Source organism: Spea bombifrons, chromosome 12 (assembly GCF_027358695.1).
Source record: "Spea bombifrons isolate aSpeBom1 chromosome 12, aSpeBom1.2.pri, whole genome shotgun sequence".
NCBI classification, from domain to species: Eukaryota; Metazoa; Chordata; class Amphibia; order Anura; family Pelobatidae; genus Spea; species Spea bombifrons.
The window spans coordinates 1501576-1523092 of NC_071098.1; the positions used below are offsets into that span (position 1 = coordinate 1501576).

The following is a 21517-nucleotide window of genomic DNA, read 5'->3' on the forward strand; positions in this document are numbered from 1 at the left end:
TGATTTCCTTCTGCGGCAGGTGGCGGCCGGCAGCGTGTAAAATGAAATGTCTGCCACGATGAGAGTCCCATCGGCGCAGGGAGGCTGCTGGAGGCTGAAATGACTAATTTTACATTTTATTTATTTATTTGATAATATTAACATTTCTGCAGCCTTCCCTGTGTTTTTTACAATGTATTTGAATGTTATGGCGCAGCACCGATCCAGGTTACGGAGACTTTGATGTCGGTGTCCTTTAGCCGCGTTTCCCCGGCAGGAAGCCTCTCCGCCAGCTGTTAATAACGCAGATAGGAGCCGTGACCTTTACCCCGGGCTGATAGGAACCTGTGTGACATAATGCTTGCTTCACACCTGGGAGGTAAAGGGTGATAAAACACCGGTGATAATAAAACATTCAGGCACCAGAGTGAGGAATCTGCACACATCAAAGGAACTCGGGTGCTTAACTGCGCCAGGGAGGGCCGGCTCCCCAATAGATCAAAATAAATAAAGGCTCCAGGCACTCAAGGGTTCCAGCTCAGGCAGATTTATTGAAGGACGACAACAACAACAACAACAACGTTTCGACCTCACAATGAGGTCTTTATAACTTGAACCCTTGAGTGCCTGGAGCCTTTATTTATTTTTAATAAAACATTCAGTGTCTGTAAAATGTAAGACTTAATAAATAACAAGGGGCAGGTTGAGCCCAAACCTTTGTTGCCCCTCTTTTCTAGGAGGTCAGAATGTTTGCTGGGTATGAGGGGATCGCAGGGTTCTACAGCCCTAAAAACCCCGATAATGTGTATAGAAACAGCAGGGAGCGGCTTTATAAATTAAACAGTTAAATAATTATTATTTGAGAAAAACATAGTTTGGGTAAAACCACGCCCCTAGCCACACCCACTAAATAAATGTTCCTTTTGCCCACTGTGATTATCGGAATACACTTCCGAGCTTCTTGTGGCCGTGTCTGTGCCGATACCGCTGGAAATAAACATCGTTTCCTCGACTTAAAGTGGATTAGGGAGCGACTAACTAAACGTCTTTTAATTTAGAGAAAGATGATAAATGAGGGTTTCCCAGGAGTTTTCAGCTTCCCGAGGATGACTTGGCAGATTGTTTGCGGATCCCTTAGAGTTTTCTCGTGTAATTGTGTTTTTCCCTGGAGCTTGGAGGCGCCGGCCCTCACGGCAGCAAACTGTCATGTGTTATGCGGCTCTTCCATTACACCCCGGTGGCAGGCAGAGAGGGGATTATTCGGCAAACACGGTAGGTCGCATACCGAGGGGCCAACGTCTTGTCTCTGTGCGGGGCTAGGGCTGTTCTGTGTTTAGCAGACGCTTGGATTGATCGTGGTGCCGTTCCACTAACGGTTTCATTATTCTCATGGAAAACTCTAGTGAAGATAGTGAAGCCCAATTCTCTGTATTCTGAGGCCAGGCAAGTGAATGACGTGCGTCGCACTCATATTAATGTATTTTTTCCCCATAGGGTTAAAGGCAGATGGCGAACTTCAAAGGCCATGCCCTGCCGGGCAGCTTTTTCCTCCTGTTTGGGTTGTGGTGGTCCATCAAGTACCCCCTCAAGTATTTCAACAGCAAGGTGAAGGGAAACTGCCGATCCAACAAGTGTTACCAGCGTTTGGAGCTCATCGAGGGGATAACCAAAGTGGTCTTTGTGCTCATCGGTAAATAATGCCCTGGAATTGGTTTGTTAATCAGAGAATCGCGATGCTACAATAATAAGTGTTCTTAGAAGTGTGAACGTGTTCCTGGCGCACCGCGTACGGTTAGCGTTCTAGAATAATATTTTGTATATAGTTATTTTATATAATGCAGACATTCCAATCGGTTTTTGAAAATGATGACGCTGTGGTTTTCTATCTTATTGAGAGGAGGATCGCACTGAACGTTAAAGCTGAATGTGTTTTTAGGGATGTTGGCCGAGCAGTTCGTTCCTGATGGGCCTCACATGCACCTCGTCAACAGGGAAGACCACGGCTGGGTGAAGCTTATGAACTGGCAGCATACCACCATGTACCTCTTCTTTGGCATTTCGGGAGTTGTGGATATCCTGACTTATCTTCCTCTGCAGATGCCTCAAGGCCTGGATCGCCTCAGTTTGGCCATAGCTGTGTTTGTTGAAGGTGTGCATGGCATCGTACGTTTCATTGCCCCAAATAGCCCTCGGGTCCGGTAGATGCAGCAAAGCTTGTAATTCAGCCTATGGTTCAGCCTTCTGCTTATCTATCTTCACGGGTTTCTCATTTTCTATACAGGTCTCCTATTTTACTTTCACGTTCACAATCGTCCAGCACTGGACCAGCATATCCACTCTCTGCTGCTCATAGCTGTTTGCGGAGGCTTTGTCAGCATTATGCTCGAGGTCTTCATGAGAAATCACATCGTGCTTGAATTATTCCGTTCCAGTCTTGCCATTTTACAGGGGTCGTGGTTCTTTCAGGTAAGTACCGGATGTCTCCTTGACTTACTGGTCTATCCACTAAGAAGTTTACCTGCCAGCGGAGGTATAGTTTAACTCGAGAGTCTACTTCAGTTGCACGCTAATTTCACTAACGAGCTTTGAGTTTCTGTGACATTAAGCTTTGGGAGTTTTAGGAAGGGGCATGCGAGTTGAATAACAACTTACGTGTTCTCGCCGTAAACTCATGAACTTTAGTATTCTCAAAAAGTTAAATTAAAAAAGAAATCAAATAAATATGGGTAATGAGACCATGCTAGGTGAATAGATTTGGTATTTACATATATATTCTAATCTCCCAGACCCAGTACTTACACAATCTGCTCTGGTTCTAGATCGGCTTTGTCCTCTACCCGCTTGGAGGAGCTCCAGAATGGGACCAGACAGATCATGGAAACATCATGTTTATCACCATGTGCTTCTGCTGGCATTACGCCGTGGCTCTGCTGCTTATTGCTATTAATTATTCGTTGGTGTGCTGGTAAGTGTTATGAGTGACGGGGAAGGGCTGGCTGGTCAGACCTGGGAAATTGTATCTCTATGTGTAACTCCAATAAGGTACAGGTGGTCCAGTCCCGTTGCGTCGGGCCTCACGGGTCGTTCACGGTGCTTCTCTGCAGTCTCTACAAACAAAACTCATTGGTATCGCATACTCTGCTAATCAATGAGTTGGAATCACAGGGGTTTTAGTCCTCTAGAGGGTTATTTATAATTTTTTGGTCTATTTTGTTAATGGAGGGATAATCATGTCAAATTATGTTACTGTAATATATAGCCATGTCAGTACAGCCATCCCATACATTTAGGGCGATCCCTAAACCCATTGAAAACAATGCATTTTGAGCCTGTACATGTACAGGCTTTGTCATTAAGGGGTTAAATGAGAGACTCATGTTCAGTATCTTTTCTATTACAGTTGTGTGACCAGGCATAAAAGATTGTCTGGGGATGTAAGTATCGGGATCAGGAAACTGAATTCCAGCAATGCTGAGGCCCAGGCGTCTCTGCTCGCCGAGTCTGAAGAGGAGTAACACGGCCCACGCGGACGCGCTTTTGCAATAAGGGTCGGGTAGAACAAGTAAACCCCCCCCCCGAGCCTCGGCTCCACCTGGAATCCTCATCCTGTAAAAATACTCCTTTTGTGGCGAATCTCACCAGACACGGTTCAAGTTGTTTTAAAATCTTCAATGAATCAAAGATAATGAATTACGACCTGAAAAACAATATCACGTGGTGACAATCATCGCCACGGCAATGCAGGGACGTGGAGACCCGAGAATAACCCGTTATTGTTTTTTCATTCCGTGTGAACAATAAGCTTACGATTGGAAGACCCATGGACACAGCACAAAGTATAAACTCCTGCGGACTCCAATCTTAAACCCCTAAAAACCGTGAACTCTGACATAAAACTCAAATTCAAATTGGTGCGGAAAAAACTCGCCTGTTATGATTGTCTTTATTTAACGATTTTGTTTTGTTATTCTGATTTATATTTTCCTGACATCCATCCTCGAATCCTTTATGCTCGTCTCGGTCTCTCCTTGCATTGCTTTAGCGGACTGAGCTGAAGCCTTTAGGAGGTTTTCGTGTTTCATAAAGAGATCCTTTTATAAATTCTTAAACCATTTCGACGTCAGATGTTCATAGAAAATAAGCTTATTAAAAAAAAAAACCCCAAAAAACGTAAGTGATTTTTATTGGAGAAGCTAAATAATAAGTTAAGCCAGGCCGCGGCTGTGCCGAATGATTACGTGAGCCGGAGAAAGACGCAAATTGGGTCACATCGTCTGTGTTTGATTCCAAAGTATTTCCTGGAGGGGGATAGAACGCTCCATGCGGAATTTCAACATATTGTGGCTTAAACATGTCTGACGGCGCTTCAGAGGAAACTGGAATAACGAGTCTCTTGTGTAGGGATACGAGAGTCAGGATTATGTAATGAGCTCAGAGCTCGGTCCTGCGGCGCATGCACAAACGCCACGAGACTTTATTACACCCGACTGGGGCAGAAACTAAATACATGCAAGAAGCCAAACTTACCCCAGCCTGCTTAAACAGATGAGACACACCAGTCGTTCATTCTCGCCCGTATCGTGTATTTATTTACCCAGAAGCCGCGTCTGCAGGTTTCCGTTCAAACAACTTTCCGTAAAACTGTAACTAGTATATATTTACATTAAATGCTACATTTAACAGCCCAAGCCGTGCGGCCGCCGGAAACAAAATGTCTCTAAGTTAATATTTATGTGTGATTTATTTTTATTTATATATATAATGTATTGGAAAGTAACATTCATTGTACTATCCTTCTCAAATATGGTCCGTGGAACAGGGTTTTTCCAGCAAGTCAGCAGAGGGGGATCATCACTAGAATCACACAGGAAGAGCTTAGCAGTAAAAATGACTATTTGTCTTAATATTTTGTATTGAAAATGTCATTTTTGGCAGAGCTTTATATTGCCACCTGCTGCGATAAACAAACCTTTATTGTGGAAAAGTAAAGGAACTTTCTGCAAATGAACCTCCGAGCCGCAACTCGGCAACCAGCAAGCAGACTTTGTGCAAATGGCCCAAAAAATCAGAAAATATTTCTTTTGGGGTATATTGCAGCATGGAACCCACCATTCCCGGCTTTAATAGTCACAATTCATATCAAAGGGCACATTTATTGTACTAATGCCCCATGCTATTGGGGGCAGGTTGGGATCTGCGCTTCCCATAAAAGTATTTTCTTAGTTACATTCAAACAGCATCCCTCTGCTCAGGGGTGGAGATTATATATATATATATACACACACACATAGTCTATTTTATTACCTCCCCGACCATAGGGTGCAAAAAAAGAGGTGGGGCAATTAATAGGGGGTCAAGGGGACCCCAAGTATATATTTTTTTATTTATATTCACTTGCGGATTGATTTCACTTGAAACAACGTGTAAAGTTGCCTTTTAGTGAATCTGCAAGTTTTGGGAGGGTTAGCAAGCGACCTCATCGACCCAACCCTTAACCCATTAAGGACAATACATTGTACGGGCTTCGTTGTAAAGGGTTAACTTGATTGACCACTTTACTCTCACGTGAATAAACCCCCAAAACAAGAAAGACTCAAGAAAAGTTTTTCAGACTTAAATATATTTAACATTTGCTTCCACAGCATGAAATAGAACGTAAACTATCACCCACACACACATTATTTCATCCTCAAAATGAGGAAACTGCACACGCTAATAGTTAACAGCTTAATTGCCAGTCCAGCAAATGTACTTGTATGCCTCTTCCAGCAGCAAAGAGGTTAACAGTAAAATAATTAAAATAAATTCTGTGATTCTTGATCCAGATAGCAGAGAATGAAAACAGACTCCGTTATGTCTGCAATTTACTAAAATCGTATGTCCTGATATGGGGGGGGGCACATGTCAATGTATGAGCGGAGGTGCAGACTGCATTCCATACAGTAACTGGGTTTTACTGGGGCGGAACGCCATTATCCTAAAACGAGTAAGGTCTGCAACACGACAGTGCCCTCAATACCCTTCTGGCACGCAGGCTGGGCCGGGGCACCCAAACAGCATAACGCCAGGCAGGGGACTGTATATCTCGTGCAGAACGCAGGCTGGGGGTCACTGGGGCTCCTGGGGCTGTTTGGGAGGGGGAGCCGTCACGACAACAGTGGACACGGCTTTGGACGTTGTCGGTGATGAGCCCTGCTGAACGTGCGATGCAGGGACTGTTTGTATGCGCACCTATTGGAAGGAATAAAAGAAAACAGGTGAGTTCAACAAATCACACAAAGCTTTTGGTCTCTTGTGAAATTTGATACATTTTCCTGTTTTAATATCGCCGTTTGCTAAGTGCCCCCGAGATCACGGCGGCTTCCTGCGTTCCGTACCTGCGTGGCCTGACCCTGCTGCTGGAGCTGCTGCAGCTGCTGCGCCGTCAGGAAGCTCACGGGTTTGTTACCGGCTATAAGTTTAGTGCCGGCCGGCACAGTCGTCAGGATGATATTTCTGCCCAATCCACTAATGCTGGTGAGAAAAGACACAGAAAACACAAAGAATCATTAAAAACTCCGAGCCGCGTTGATGAGAGCCTCGCTGGCCGGGAACACGAAGACACCGGGCCGTATTCACTAACTCAGGAGTTTGCAGGTGAGTCGTACATCTCATTCCTCTGGGCTTCAGAGCCACGCGCGCACTACTTTGTAACAGCCCTGCTCGGAAATGATACGACAGCAGGATGAGCCGATCACTAAATGGAATGGAAACGGCAAACTTTGCACCGATATCCCATATTCCACGAGAAACGGTTTCTGCGGTTAAAGGAGCAGCGACCAGAAATCGAGGGATAGCTCAGGAAACAAAAAAACGCTGCGGTTTATTGTCGCTCCCTTCTGGCTAATACAGCATGGGGTCCATCTGACGGCTACTTACTTGGCACCCAGATTGCCTTTGATGATTGGCGTGTTCATCAGTCCCTTTCCTTTCATTGGCTGGCTGAGTACAGAGAGCGGGACCGTAATGCGAGCTGGAAGTTTACCCTGAAACATGGAAAGAACAAAAACATTCAAAATGTTATATGAGCAGAAACCCTTAAACCTGCATAACCAATATAACCGTGCAGACACGCATTAACCATTTCACTGCTGTACCCATGTGGCGTTCTGACTTTTGGTTTGAGTCCAGAGCAGCCCTTTAGAAGGCAGGTTTTATAAATACCCCAATCGCTACACCCCGTGGTGATTCCGCCGTACCGGATACCGGTGCTGGCGCCTGGAACAGGACTAAGTAACCCCCACCCCAGAAGTGCAATAAAAGCCATTAGCAGATAATTGGCGATAAATTAAAACAAACTGCGAACCGCTGGAAACTTTAACAATTAACAGCAGACCGCGACCTGACCTGCTGAGTGGTGGAGACGGGAATCTGTCGGATAGTGGCGGCTCCGGCTCCCACCGTGACGCTGGTTGGCGCAGGCTTCACTCCGGCGGTGTTCACGGTAGGCAGGGTGATGGCGGTTGTTGCAGGCACTGAGTTTATCACCGCAGACGTAGCCATCGGCACCGGTTTGGCAGATACTGTAATGTTCTGTGTTGCTGTTACTTTGGGGGGCACCATGCCGAGCCCCTGCACGATCCGTATGGTGGTGGCGGGTTTGGTTTCTGCGGAACTAGCTGGTTTGCCTTTCTGATCCGCTAGCGAGACCCCAAGAGCCGGCATTAGCCTGAAACCAGAGACGCCGGGTTCTGCCGCCTTAATGTCCGGAGTGACTTTGACCGTTGTTGGGGCAGGAGAAGACGGCGAGGAAGGGGTGGAGGTTACATGTAAAACCCCCTTGCCAGAACTGCTCACAGGAGCAGCAGAAAACAGTTCCTGCGATAACTTGACGGTAGTCACTTGGGATTTTGCAAGAGTTGCCATCATGTCAGGCGTTATGCGCAAGATGGTCTGGCCCTTGGCGTCTGTGGTGATGGACGAGGGAGGCAGACGCAGCACATCTTTACCCTGGATGCGGAAGTTAGTGGTGGAAAGAGGTAGGCTGGTACCGGTCTGCGCCTTCATTCCTAGCTGTCCAGAGAGGGCCACCTGGTGGTGAGAAAAGAAAAGTATCGCACAACGAGCACAAAACTAATTTAAACAAAACCTCGCAGAAAAAAGGAAAAGCTGCCCATTTTCGCATCTCACCCAATACACGTTATAACGAAGTCACAAAAGACCGATTTTTAACAGAATGTATCCTGGAGATCAAACCGTGAGGATTCAATGAGGAAAAAGCTAAACCGGTCATTTCCTTTAATAAATCATAATTGGAAAATACCTGTAAGAAGATCATTTAACTCTTTAGCGGGTGCAAGCGAACGATAATCCAATAAGTGTAAAAACAGAGGACAGAATCCGGGAAATCCGGGGTAATTCTGTAACCAAAAACTCAATTTTCATCCAGACAGGGGGCGTTTCAGCCTCGAGGTTTGAGATTTAAAGAGAAGTTGCCGATTGGTTAAAGTGTCTTGTTGCTTTAGCAGCAGAATTCAATTCTTAACAGTTTATGTGATTACAGACTGGCAGAGGCTGAGTTCAATGTTTGTCATAACGCACAGAGGTTCCTGACCTATGATTTTTTGGGGGGAATCAGTCTGTCTATCCATGGAATGCAATCCCTCTCCTATGGTTTGGGAGGACGTGCGTTCTGCTGCCGGTACTCACCTGCTTGATGATGCTCTGCCCTGTGATGCTCTGCAGGATCGTAGGAGCTGAATTTCCCGGGGATGAAACCACAGGCTTGGAGACAACACCAGCTGAAGAGCTCAGCGCCGTCACTGTGATTCCCGCCTGAGTGCTTAACGAGGTTCCAGGGCGAGGGGCAGAAGCCGCCACGTGTGGTTTCACCGGCATCGACACCACCTGAGTCTGAGGATATCGTCAAAATGACTCGTTTTATTGAAACAGAATAGGAACGGGACTGGCTCAGTATTCCGACACACAGCCGGTTTTACTCTTACCTGCGGAAGAACCTTGGTGGGTGTGGAGGTGACCGGCAGCCTGATGTGGGATACAGCCGGTGAAAGCGCCGCCGTCACAACCACCGGCGGCTGACACGATGGAATACCGGCAGAGGCTGTTACTATTCGAACTTGGGGGATTCCTGAGGAAGAGGAGAGCGTTCCGGCCCGTGCCGGGGTCACAGCCGTGGTCTGATTAGTGGCAGACTGAGTGAGTAAAGTACTGAGTTGTGGTATCGAGGGAGAAGACACCAGAAGAACACTGAGGACAAAAGGAACAGAGGTGGGTTATTCGCACATTAACGGGCACCTGAGACAAAACATTTCATCTCTCGCATATTTAACTCCGCGTTACGTGGGAAAGATCTTTAATTGTTTAATCTGACGCCAACCCGCGGTCCCTGGATTTAACCCACGACACACAACGCAAACCCAAACAGGCCATAGAAAGAATTGGTTGGGGAAGAGGAATCACTCACTTTGGGCTGGATTTGGGTGTTTCGGGGGCAGAGTTAGCGATTATCTTGCTGACTGCGGCCGATGTTGGAGACATTGGAGTTGCAGGTAGTCCTGGCGTGGTTGGGGTGCCCGGAGTGCAGGGTGTGGGAGGCAGGCTGGACTCGTTCAGGAGAGGTAGTACTGGATCCAAAGACCCGCCGCTCTTCATGGGACACTCTTTGGTTCCGCACTTCTGCCAAAATGACACAGAGGAACGTTCATAACAGTCACAGGCGGACATGAATTTAAAAGGCGACATTTAATAAATCCATTCTAAAGTCATTTCATGCAAAAAGCAGACAACAACTCCCATCGCTTCAAGTAAACAGAGCTGTAGCTGTTGTCTTTTGACCAGCCCTGTCCTATGCATGAAGCCAAATCAGGATTGTGAGGGATATAGTCTCCTGGGGTATTGACGTTATCTGCCTGACGCAGGGACTGGAACGAGGAAGATTAGTAGTTACCATCTTTGCTGGAAGCTTGGGCTTTTGCTGGAGGGCTTTCTTGGCCTTTGCAGCAGCTGCTTGGGCTTGGTGTATCCGCTCTGCAAACGAAAGCATAAAATCAATGCTGCTCGGATCGCACCATAAAACAAAACGCCGACACAAACCCTGTCCATGCGCCGGCTTTCCTTACCGAATTCCTCCTCGCTGCGGTCGCGATGGAGGTAGATCCACAGCTTTCGCCCAATGTCATACTTCACACAGGGGTCTTTTTCATAGTGCAGTCTGTCCAAAGCTCCACTCACCACAGTATTAACCTGTCAGGACCCCAAAACAAATCGTGTGTAACATTGTCTCGGTATCCTGCTAACCGCTACCTAAAACACCTCGATGAGTGACCACTAAAGACACGCTTTGAATGTTTTATCGGGATTACGTTAATAGATTACACAGGGTCTCTTTAGTTTTATTTGCTTTGTTTCTGCTTACGGGAACTACATGCTGGAATTAAACGGCAAAGCAGTTTGGCACTCATGAGGTTAATCCCTGTCAAGTGTGCAGCGTGCAGCATTAATTCTTATTAACCTGATTGTGAGATATTCAGCTTTAAGAGGCAAGACGATGCCTCCCATCCAACGTGACCCGACAGCTCGTGTCCCCCGACCACCTCCCCAAAACAAACTTTGGAAGTGTCTGACGCCGGCCAGCGATACCATAAACCATACTTTATATTCCCTGAAATTCATACATTTGTTCTATTAACACGTCGTCTGCCAAATCCCCACTTAATTCTCACCTGGGTGCCGGTAACATCCGGTGCCAGGAATTGGGAGTCTTTTAGCAGCTCGCAGATCTCGGCACGGGTTCCCTCACCATTTGGCAGACGGGCGGCAGCGTCTCGGACTGGGGGGGGGGAGAAAATAAGTTAAAACTCTTTAAAAGCACTGAATATTCATTGTGTTTAGAGAGCCTCTGGTGTACTGTTAGGGTCTGGCCAGTCTTGGGGAGGAATTTGGCTCTAGAAATATTACAGATGAGCCGCGGGACAATAAGTCAATAAACATTTCTGTGACACGCTTTATACGAAAAAAGGTTTCCATGGCTTTCCATATAGAATCTATACACTACTTCACACAGCATTTCAGACCCCGTCTGCCTCCATCTCTGCCCATTCATCCCGACGCGTCCGTTCTCTTACCGAGTGACAGGATAGTGACGTACGCAGGGCGGTCGGAGCGCAGGAGCGAGTGCTCACGGGCTTTGTTTAGGGAGGTCTCCTTGTCAAAAACGCCTTTGACCGGTCCCACGACCGACTCAAATCCATGCATTCGGAAAGTGAAGGCCTTGTGAGGCTGGCTGTAACGGTGCCGCTCCTAGAAGAACAGACACAGAACTAAATGAAAACCTAAAATAATGATATTCACTGCAGTGAGGTTATTCACGGGTACAAAGGGGCCGCAGAGACCCCAACTCACTCCACACTCATCTCACGGGTTCATGCGTTCCTCTCACCTGCTCCTGAAAAACACGCTTCTCATCTCCTGAGCTCGGCCGCACTATATAATCAGTCCTTCTGGAAGAAACGAAACATGTTTAACCCTAAAATCTACCCAAGGTCAAAGGTCGGACGACTTAGTTCATATTTAACAGAAGAAAATGTGAGGGCCGAACAAATGTCACAAACGGGAAGCACAGAAGTGCCTGAAATCAAAGGAAAACTTAGAAGCTTCCAGCCGTTACTCACACTCGTGGCCCCGGAGCACCGGTGTCTGCGCCGTCTTCGCTGTCCTGCAAACAGACACAACATTTATTAGCGAGGAAAGCCCCAGACCTAAAGCACCCGATTCATTATAACAGCATCAGGGGTCTGTCCTACTGACACGGGCCGATTCTCACACGTTAACCCGTACTCAATGGAGTAAGCGCCAACGTTAAAGGCCTCCCATCCAGTAACACAAAGCTGGCTGCCACAGACAGGAGGAACCGCCGTCCTTGTATGAACCCGCGCGGATCTTACGGATAATTTACCCGCACGGATCTTACGGATAATTTACCCGCGCGGATCTTACGGATAATTTACCCGCGCGGATCTTACGGATAATTTACCCGCGCGGATCTTACGGATAATTTACCCGCGCGGATCTTACGGATAATTTACCCGCGCGGATCTTACGGATAATTTACCCACGCGGGGACTTTTGCTTACCTTGCTAAATATCTGGTCCTTAGTCTCCAACCAAAGGTGAAAAAGAGCTACCAGTTCCTTCTCATAGTCACTCGACGAAGCTGTTAGAAAAGAAGAATAAAAGTTCGGACGGAGCAGGGGGGGGTCTGAGGTGCTATAAGGAGATTTAAATAAGCCAAACCATTCTAATTTCACGACAGGGAGATGGGCCAAACCATTCTAAGTAAGCAAGAAATCATGCAAAATCTAAGTAAAGGAAATATTTTTTTCCCCAGAGCTGGAAATGATGAATAAACGTTCACCTACCAACGCATTTCCACTGCTGCGTCTTCTCTTTGAACTCCACGAATGGAGTGAAGCTGGAGGAGATGCCTACAGACAAAAAGACAAAGGTCATCTACATGGCAGACTTTGCTACAGTTACACAGATTTACCCCCCAAAAAAGATACCAAAATCACTCAGCATTCCGATTTTAATCAAGGGGTATGTGTTCCTCTTAAGTTACAACGCAGGGTGTCTGTCTTAACACTAGGGGGTAAGACGACGTGACTGCCACATTCCAACAGTGCGCGAGGCTTCATGTTTTAGTGAATGGATTTTCCATGGGTTGTTCCTCTGATATTAAACGTATCCCGATCGGCTTATATGTTCTTCTGGCTTACATATGAATCAGTGCAATCACGTATAACACGCACGGGGAGCAGCTGTTCCACTGGAAGCACAGAATTAGACAAACATCTATTTAAATCTCACCTTTACTCTCCCCGCTCAGGTAGAGCAGAGCCGGATGCACCAGATCGCACCAGTTTGGGGCCAAGGAGAACCAGCTGTTCAAGGTGCTGGCCGGGGACATCTGCCAATCCGACACTTTATCTTCAAGCTATCGGAAAACGGAGAGCGTCAGAGTCTGTTTACAAAAACGAGTAAAGCTAGACAGACAGGCGTCACGATGTCCGTTACAGATCACAAAAAGATCACAGAATCTGTATGTGGCGCCCGTTACCGAGACATTTCTTTGGGATTCCATAAAATTTACGGAAATGTCCAAATGGTTCTTATCTGTTGTTAAATTGTATCTTTCTATATGATGTAAATGATGGAGGGGAACGCATAAAATAAAGAAAAAAAACAACACGGTCTGTAAAGTGAGAGAACTTTCCATAAATCCATGCACTGTGCAGTTTAAGGTGCTGTTCCACTTAAAGCGTTATTAGGGCGATCTACCGTATAAAGCAATAAAATCGAGCAGATTAGTCATTTTATTCTTTCCTCTGACGGTTTCATGACATAAAAAACCATTACAGGAACTTTTCAGAAGTTTTTTTTTTATTCAATGGCAACAACAGTTTCACACGACAACTGGGAGTGCCTAGCAAAAATTGAACATGGCAAAAGGAATTAAATATTTTGGAAGGGTTTGGGCATTAAACAGGACTAGGAATGAGGTTTCAGAAGTGTTAAACTCAGCAGTGTAGGTGGAACAGGACCTTTAAATGCATATATCACACACATTGGCATTCATATAAAGATATAAAACCCGTCTCCGGTAGGGGGGACAGCGTCAGACCCTTTGTACAGAACAAATCTCACCAATGGCAGACTGGATGGACCTTCCATCATCAAGATGTCTAGGAGGAGACAGAAGAAGCATGCCGAGATCTCATTGAAGGCTAGAGGGGGCTTCACATCTTCCAGTGGTCTGCACATAACAAAAGAACGGTAACAATGAATCAAAGCAGATATACGAGGACAGGAGGCACAATACAGAAAAGGTTCAAATCGGACCCGAGGAAAAAAGGCAGATGGAGGTCAACTGAACGTAATACACATTTTAATCGAGCAAATTATTAAAAAAAATAAAACAGCCGGCAAATGTATTTTTCACAGATCACTGGTTCCACAAAGCAGAGTTTAAATCTACTCACTCCTCCTTCACAGCAGTCAGAGTCATCGGGAAAGCCTCGGGGGGCAGGAGGGCAGGTACACTGTCAGGTGCCTCGGGGGCTTCTGGGTAATCGTCCACCTCCGTTTTTATAGTCTTTATCTTTTTCTTCCTTTTCTCATCCTTCTCCCGCACTCGTTTCTTCGTCGTGGCCAGGTCAAAAAGGGCTGTGAAAAGGTGCGTAACGCAGATACGTTTACAAAATGACAAGCGAGGAACGTCCTAATGAACTGAACACAAATCTGCGGCACACTTTTTGTTTAATGTTAACAGAACGCGTTCACGTGCATCATGTACATGAATGAAAACAAAAGAACTAGCGTATGTCCTGTGAGTAACATCGTATCCATAATTTATAGCATGAAATACTTCAACATTCAGGTCTAAAAGCAGCTTTCCTACCGGCGAGGGATCCCTTCCTGCCAGCATTCACACGAGACATGATGTCATTCAGTGTTATGTCATCTGTCATTAGATCAGGGTGATCCTATGCAATATAAACACATGGGTGTTAGATGACATCATAGACAGAAGTGAATCCCACAAAAAGCTTAAGGTTAGGGTTATATGTATCAAAATTAGACTGTCCTAGGCAGGCACTCCTAAAATTCTCTAGAACTCATTCAATACTGATTGTAATAATCTGATATGTTAGTCATGAGCATTGTCTCCTGCAGTCTGGCCTCATTTACATACGGTGTGCAAATGCATTACATGACATTCCTTAATTTCATCTCACGGTTCTCCCAAGATACTGAAATCACTTTGCAAGAAAAACACGGAGCTGAACTTATCACACAACATTTTTCAACTATGAAAACCGGCCGCTTCAGAGATTTTCCTTACAATATGCTGCAGCGAAATATACGCGGGAGCTACACTCTTGCTGTACAGTTAATTTAAGAAGCCTTCTCTCTCAATTTCTTACCGGCTGCCTTTTCCGCTTTTCTCTATGTCTTCTAAGGAGCAGCTTCAAGTCGCGGTTGTTAAGGTCCAGTTTGTCTAATAAAATGAACGTAAAAAACGTAAAAATTCGCGCACGTTCGAATGTATCTGACAAGGTTAAAGTACCCAAAAGTCTCTGTTGATCTAGAACATGAAATCTAGCGGCGGCTCTGAGATATCACGTTCCCCAAAAGTACTCAAATATAACTTGACAGTTTTTACAAAGAGAATCAGGAGGCGAGGATGACAAGTACTTCTCACCTGCAGTTTTCATGTCCTGTGTAGAAAGTGTGGGCACGACACGGAGAGGAACGGCAACCCCAGGAGACTGACTCGGGGAGCCTGGAATCCAGGAGCTCAAATCTAAAGGATGATACAGAATCCAAAATGTTACATATAGATATAAAACACATCCTTCCGCATGCAAACCGAACTCTATGCAACAAGCCGTACATTCTCAGCACGTCACACGACACAAAGTGTTATTTCACACAGAACAACAACGTGTTCCTAAAGCACTGAATTCCTGCCTCGATTTCCAGATCTCTGTAATTAACATGCAATAAAGAGAGCATCGTTTGTACCGGGGAATGCATTACTACCCACTATCCTGAACACCCGCTGCATGTTCGACCCTCGCAATGGACGTCTCTGACATACCGATAACCACACACTCTGTACGGCAAACAGAACAACCCTGTACAGCCAATCAAAAATCATCTTCTTCAACAGAAGATGCCAGCAGAGAGGTCTTGGTAACTTTGTACCTTCCTCCTCAGAGGACAGCGTTCCATCTCCACACTCCTCCTTCACCTCTCGCAGAATCTTCAGGTACCTGCGGTGCGCTCGCCTCTCCCTCTCCTCGGGACTATTTCTCGATGACGAAGACTTCCTCTTCATCGCCAGATCAGGCCCATTTTTTCTGGCAAGGTCTAGTAGCTCCTGCAGATAATTTACAAACATATTTTTATTTTTCTTCTTTTAAGGAAACATTAATATGGTTATTTTCTCAATTATCTGGAATCGTGATGGAATGAGGGGTTATGGTTTCAGGTCCCAAATTCCCCGCTTACAAGAGTTTATTTAACTTTATATTACAAAACTTCACCCAAGATAAGTCCATGAATTTAAGATAATTCAAATTTCTCCCCACATTGGTAGAAGTTGGTGCAGCGTCAACCAATCACGTTGCAGCCCACTGTTATTTGTGATATAAACCCCGTCTTACAGACATTAAGATCAGGCTGTTACCTTTCGAGACGCAAGGATCTGTTTAAGCAGGGTGTGGAAATACTGCTGCTGGGAGTTGAGATATCGCTTGTACTGTGACTTTTGGCAAAGCTGACGATACTTCACCACTTCTGGGTTAAAGTGTCCATCTACCACACAAAATAAACGTGAGGAAATCTGATTAACAGATTCCAGCCTCGAAGAGTTTACAAGAAAATAACACTTTAATAATATGTTGGTCACAAAAATCCTTACTGACAACAAAGTAAGAAACAGTAAAAAGTTTCTAAGACTGTCCTGTGTATCTGGAGTCATCAGATAATGAAACAGAAAACAATCTTACCCCGGAATAGCTTCTGCGCGATCTGCAAAGGGTTTCCAAAGCGGAAATTGTCGCCTCTGAAGAGCGATTGTATGGTTTCTTCCTGTTGTTGGGCGTTATTTTCCGGAAAGGACGGCAAGAACTGTTTGAGATGTTCACGTTGGGAGTCAGACAGGACATTCTTCCAGGTGTCGAGACTGACCACGTCGAAGAACAGATCGGGCTACCGGCACAACAACACAGTGTGAAAATGGCAGCGAGTTACAATGACATGACTGGAATTTAAAGAAAAGAATGGGATAAAGAGAGAAGAGGAACCCAAAACACAGATGACTCACATCTTCCAGAAGATCTTCAGGGAGGAAGACTCTGGTGTCTCCCAGCAGACATTCTTCCATGATACCGGTTCCATTGCTCTCCAAACTGGGCCCCAGCTCAAGGGGATCATTCAATATGGGATCAAGAGAGTCCATGGTTAGTTTACTAAAGAAAGAAGAGAGACATCCAACTGTACATTTCAAACAAAATCATACTGAGAGTCGTCGCACATTAGTCTATCCGCCTCCCTAAACCTCCCACCCAGGTCAGCCTCCCGTCTGCCCCCTTTAACCACCTACCCCTGATCACCCTCCCTGTCTGCCCCTTTAACCACCTACCCCTGATCACCCTCCTCTCTGCCCCTTTAAACACCTACCCCTGATCACCCTCCTGTCTGCCCCTTTAACCACCTACCCCTGATCACCCTCCTCTCTGCCCCTTTAACCACCTACCCCTGATCACCCTCCCTGTCTGCCCATTTAACCACCTACCGCTGATCACCCTCCTGTCTGCCCCTTTAACCACCTACCCCTGATCACCCTCCTGTCTGCCCCTTTAACCACCTACCCCTGATCACCCTCCTGTCTGCCCCTTTAACCACCTACCCCTGATCACCCTCCTCTCTGCCCCTTTAACCACCTACCCCTGATCACCCTCCTGTCTGCCCCTTTAACCACCTACCCCTGATCACCCTCCTCTCTGCCCCTTTAACCACCTACCCCTGATCACCCTCCTCTCTGCCCCTTTAACCACCTACCCCTGATCACCCTCCTCTCTGCCCCTTTAACCACCTACCCCTGATCACCCTCCTGTCTGCCCCTTTAACCACCTACCCCTGATCACCCACCTCTCTGCCCCCTTTAACCTCCCACCCAGATCATCCTCCTCTTTGCCTCCTTTAACCTCCCACCCACATCGGGCTCCTCTCATACCCCTAAAGCTTTCACCCAGACTGTCTGTCCCTTTAACCTCCTGTCAGAATAACCCGCAGGCTGCCTCATATTGCCCCCTAACGCCTTTGCTCCGCTCCTGCCCCTGAGAGCCCCTCTCTCACCAGCTCTTCCCGCAAAAGACCCCCAACTCCGGCCACTGTTGCTCCCCGGCCTCCGGACCATTCTCTCCGTTACCGGTTTCCGCTTTCCCCACCACCGGAAGTCGCTCACCCGGAAACAAACATGAGCATGTGGGCACAGCTTCCCGTCTCCCGTCATGCACCGCGAGCTGTACCGAAGCTCGTGTGTTTTCGGTGGAACCCGATACTTTGTTTAACTCTTTGGATGGATTTAGGGCACAGAATAGACAGACAGACAGACTGCCGGCTGTGGGTGGGGGTACAGTATAGATACACTGCCGACTTGGGGGTGTACAGTATAGACACACTGCCGGCTAGGAAAAGGGGGGGGGTGCACAGTATAGATACACTGCCGACTGTGGGGTTGTAGAGTATAGATACACTGCCGGCTGGGGGGGGGGGTACAGTATAGACACACTGCCGGCTGGGGGGGGGGGGTACAGTATAGACACACTGCCGGCTGGGGGGGGGGGTGTACAGTATAGATACACTGCCGGCTGGGGGGGGTGTACAGTATAGATACACTGCCGGCTGGGGGGGGTGTACAGTATAGATACACTGCCGACTGGGGGGGGGTACAGTATAGATACACTGCTGACTGGGGGGGGTACAGTATAGACACACTGCCGGCTAGGGGGGTGTACAGTATAGATACACTGCCGACTGGGGGGGGGGGGCTTGTACAGTAGACACAATAGCCTTCCGATCCATAATGAACGATTCTCGCAGGCTTGCCCTCCTCGCCCGGCTCCTCTCCCCTCTATAAAGGATATCAAGGACATTTAAATTCCACGGATTGATCCTAGAAACCCCCGGCTTGAGCCTAAAACCCCCGGTTACCGTAACAGAAACCGACTGACAACGAGCGGAGAATTTAATAAAAGGAAAGTAGCCACATTTTTTTAAAAAGAAATATTTATTTCTGGTTTCCTTCTGGTACTTTCTATATAGCACAACACTAGAATAATCACAGAAAGGAACGTACATTCTTAAATAACCGAGAGGGGCTCCGGGGAGTACAGGAGAGCCCACCCAAACGCAGACTCCTATTTACACTTCCGAGGGTTTGGGCGCAGGGAGAACGGCACGACTTGCCATTTTGATAAAGGTGTCATGAGAATGGGGGGGGCGCTCTCTTTCAGGGCCATATTCGTTTAGAAACAAGCTTGTTATAAGCGGTGTAATAGTGCAAACGAGGCACGCTGCCCCGCTGTCCGCTCATAGATCTCATAGGCGATTTCTCAAAGAACTGCATTAAAGTCTTGGTGTACCCTGTGGCTGAGCGCCAAGTTATAGGGCCTTGCACACCTGTATGAAATATAGTCTTTTAAGCGAAACAATATTTACATTGTGAATATATATCTGCACGCACACGCATGCACACACGCTGCTAGCGGAACTCCATGCAAATACAAATAAAGTTAATCTGCAAATGGTGTCCGACGCGTCACAAACAAGACGCAGGATCTTCATTTTGAATGTTTCTACTGCTGATCAATCCGATTGCAATTCTGTAACCACCACATGCCGATCATTTCACAAAAGCAGATCACAGGACCCTTTAACTCTTTAGGTGTCAAACGAGGGCCGCTCGAAACCGGAGGTCACTGGAAGCGCTTGGTGGCATCTGCTCCAACTTCCCAATCTATGCCAAGCTCTCAGGGTATCGGGGCAGTTTGACTTTCGTTTTCTCGCATACCGAGGATTCCATACAAACTGCACTATTCAGGAAATTGGCCTTTAAGGGAATAATAAAATATCGCAGCAACATCGATAGAACATGAAATCCAACATACGACCTCGCAACGTTTACTGCCCCCAGAGTGAAATCATTTACCTTTCTTACTCCAGTTGATCGGATAAAGAAGAGACCACCGGGCAGGAAACAATGTAACAAGAGATTTTGCTTTAACTCCAGAAGAGGTCTCATGCTTTACAGGTAAAGCCCAACAAATAAATGGGGATGAGCGTTCAGAACTGGGCTCCATGTCAGAGAGGTGACCCGATGCCATCAGCGATGAGGAATGATTCAGAATGAAGCTTACGATTTTTCCGGAAGGTTCTAACAAGCATACTGCTGAACTTATATTATAGACGTCCCCAGAACACGGGCCCGAACAAGAGACCGTCTATTAGAGACTTTTAAATGGTACGGCCAACAGCCGACCCCTGTCTCTACTACCAGCGACAAATCAATGAAAAAAAACTAGAATTAATAAAATAAGGTTAATAAGCTTAAAATATTTTTGGAACATGATGTTTGTTTTTAGCTTCGACCTGTGGAAGGGTAGCAGGCCAAGCCTTCTTTTGGCATCTAATTTTGCTCTTAACAGCGGAAAGCATGACGGGTCAGAGCCTGGAGGTGATTTAAACCAAGTATTACTTTATAGACAGGCGTCCTCCCGAAGGCTGGTTCTAATCCAATGATAGGCTGCACCATACTCCGACCGAATGGAATTACGGAGTGTAAAGGATATTACAACAAAACTAGTTTACATACACTAGGCATTGACAGGGTTAAAAGACACAAAAGTTACACGTAAACTAGATTTTGGTTTTAATTTAAAAAGGTTAACAAAGGCGTCACAGGCAAAGCCAAGATACAGAGACGTGTCCTCGGAAGCCGTCGCTGCATTCATAAAGCCTTGTCTGCACTGCTTATGTATGATACAAAACACGTTACTGAAAGTCTGCTACATTTCACATTAGGATCCCATGTACAAAAAAACGAAATAAAATAAAACCTACTGACATTAATGTGCATTTCCGAGCAGAAGACAACCTGGCAGCACGCATTTCGCTTGACTCTGTGACACCAATGTGAAGCATATTCGTTGATGACAGAATTTAACCTTATTTACTAAGAACCTCATGCAAGTAAGTGAAAACTCTTACATACACAATAGAGAAGGTCTGATTTATCAGCAACAAAAAAACTATCTACCAGAGGTCAGATCTACTCAGTTTAAGGTAGGAGACATGAAAAGAACAAAGTTTCTAAGTCACCTATTGTATAGAAACTCAGTTCTGTGGCCTTTAAGCAGAAGTTACCATGTTGAATATCCTGTAAAGACCCCTCAGAATCAAGCTTCACAGAGCTCAGCCCACCCCGGCTCTCCAATAAAAGCCTTAACGGCAAACGCTGTCATGAACAACTCTGCCCGCAACATTCAGAGACAGAAATAAACAGATTGTGGCCAAACCGTGATACACTCGGATATCCCGATCGTTAGGAGTTTAGGTCTCCCACAGTTCATCAAACGGAACACTAATCCCCATTGATATTTACAGTCCCATATCTGAAGAATAAAGCTGGTTTGTCATAAATCAAATCTGAACGGTGTTGCACAAAATTAAAACTTCTCTTTTCCACAAAATACCAGTATTCAATTCCAGTTTAAATCAAGCAGCAATTAACTTCAACAAGCTTCCAGAATTCCTTTTAAAGTTAGCCTCATTACCATAGACAATCTGACGAGCGCAATATTATTCCCAAGAGCCAACTAGCTATTATTTTGAAATGGACACAATGCAGCGTTCCCCCAGCTATCGCCATGAACAGATTAGAGAACTTAAATCCTTGGAATCACATTTTGCC

General features: G+C 46.1%; 2 protein-coding genes across 3 annotated transcripts; one reads left to right on the plus strand and one right to left on the minus strand.

The window, feature by feature from the left end:
• The first annotated feature begins 1473 nt into the window (after nucleotides 1–1473).
• Nucleotides 1474–3537, plus strand: TMEM45B (transmembrane protein 45B). The gene is made up of 5 exons (XM_053451670.1): nucleotides 1474–1669; nucleotides 1916–2128; nucleotides 2261–2445; nucleotides 2799–2944; nucleotides 3380–3537. The coding sequence occupies exons 1-5, from the start codon at nucleotides 1486–1488 to the stop codon at nucleotides 3492–3494; spliced, it is 843 nt and encodes a 280-aa protein (XP_053307645.1). The 5' UTR covers nucleotides 1474–1485; the 3' UTR covers nucleotides 3495–3537.
• Nucleotides 3538–5582: 2045 nt separating this feature from the next.
• NFRKB (nuclear factor related to kappaB binding protein) lies at nucleotides 5583–18000 on the minus strand. 2 transcript variants are annotated; one of them, XM_053451668.1, is made up of 26 exons: nucleotides 17902–18000; nucleotides 16868–17012; nucleotides 16551–16752; nucleotides 16229–16356; nucleotides 15745–15919; nucleotides 15239–15340; nucleotides 14961–15034; nucleotides 14435–14519; nucleotides 14016–14199; nucleotides 13681–13789; nucleotides 12844–12970; nucleotides 12396–12461; nucleotides 12111–12190; nucleotides 11649–11692; nucleotides 11417–11474; nucleotides 11103–11277; nucleotides 10701–10807; nucleotides 10098–10221; nucleotides 9926–10005; nucleotides 9443–9654; nucleotides 8964–9225; nucleotides 8668–8871; nucleotides 7366–8049; nucleotides 6898–7004; nucleotides 6357–6492; nucleotides 5583–6210 (listed from the first exon to the last, which is right to left on the minus strand). In XM_053451668.1, exons 2-26 carry the CDS (start codon nucleotides 17000–17002, stop codon nucleotides 6088–6090), a joined length of 3783 nt encoding a protein of 1260 aa, XP_053307643.1. In that variant the 5' UTR covers nucleotides 17003–17012; nucleotides 17902–18000; the 3' UTR covers nucleotides 5583–6087. The 2 variants fall into 2 exon arrangements, with proteins under 2 accessions (XP_053307643.1, XP_053307642.1); XM_053451667.1 differs by having other exon boundaries at nucleotides 11417–11477.
• Between the last annotated feature and the right edge of the window lie 3517 nt (nucleotides 18001–21517).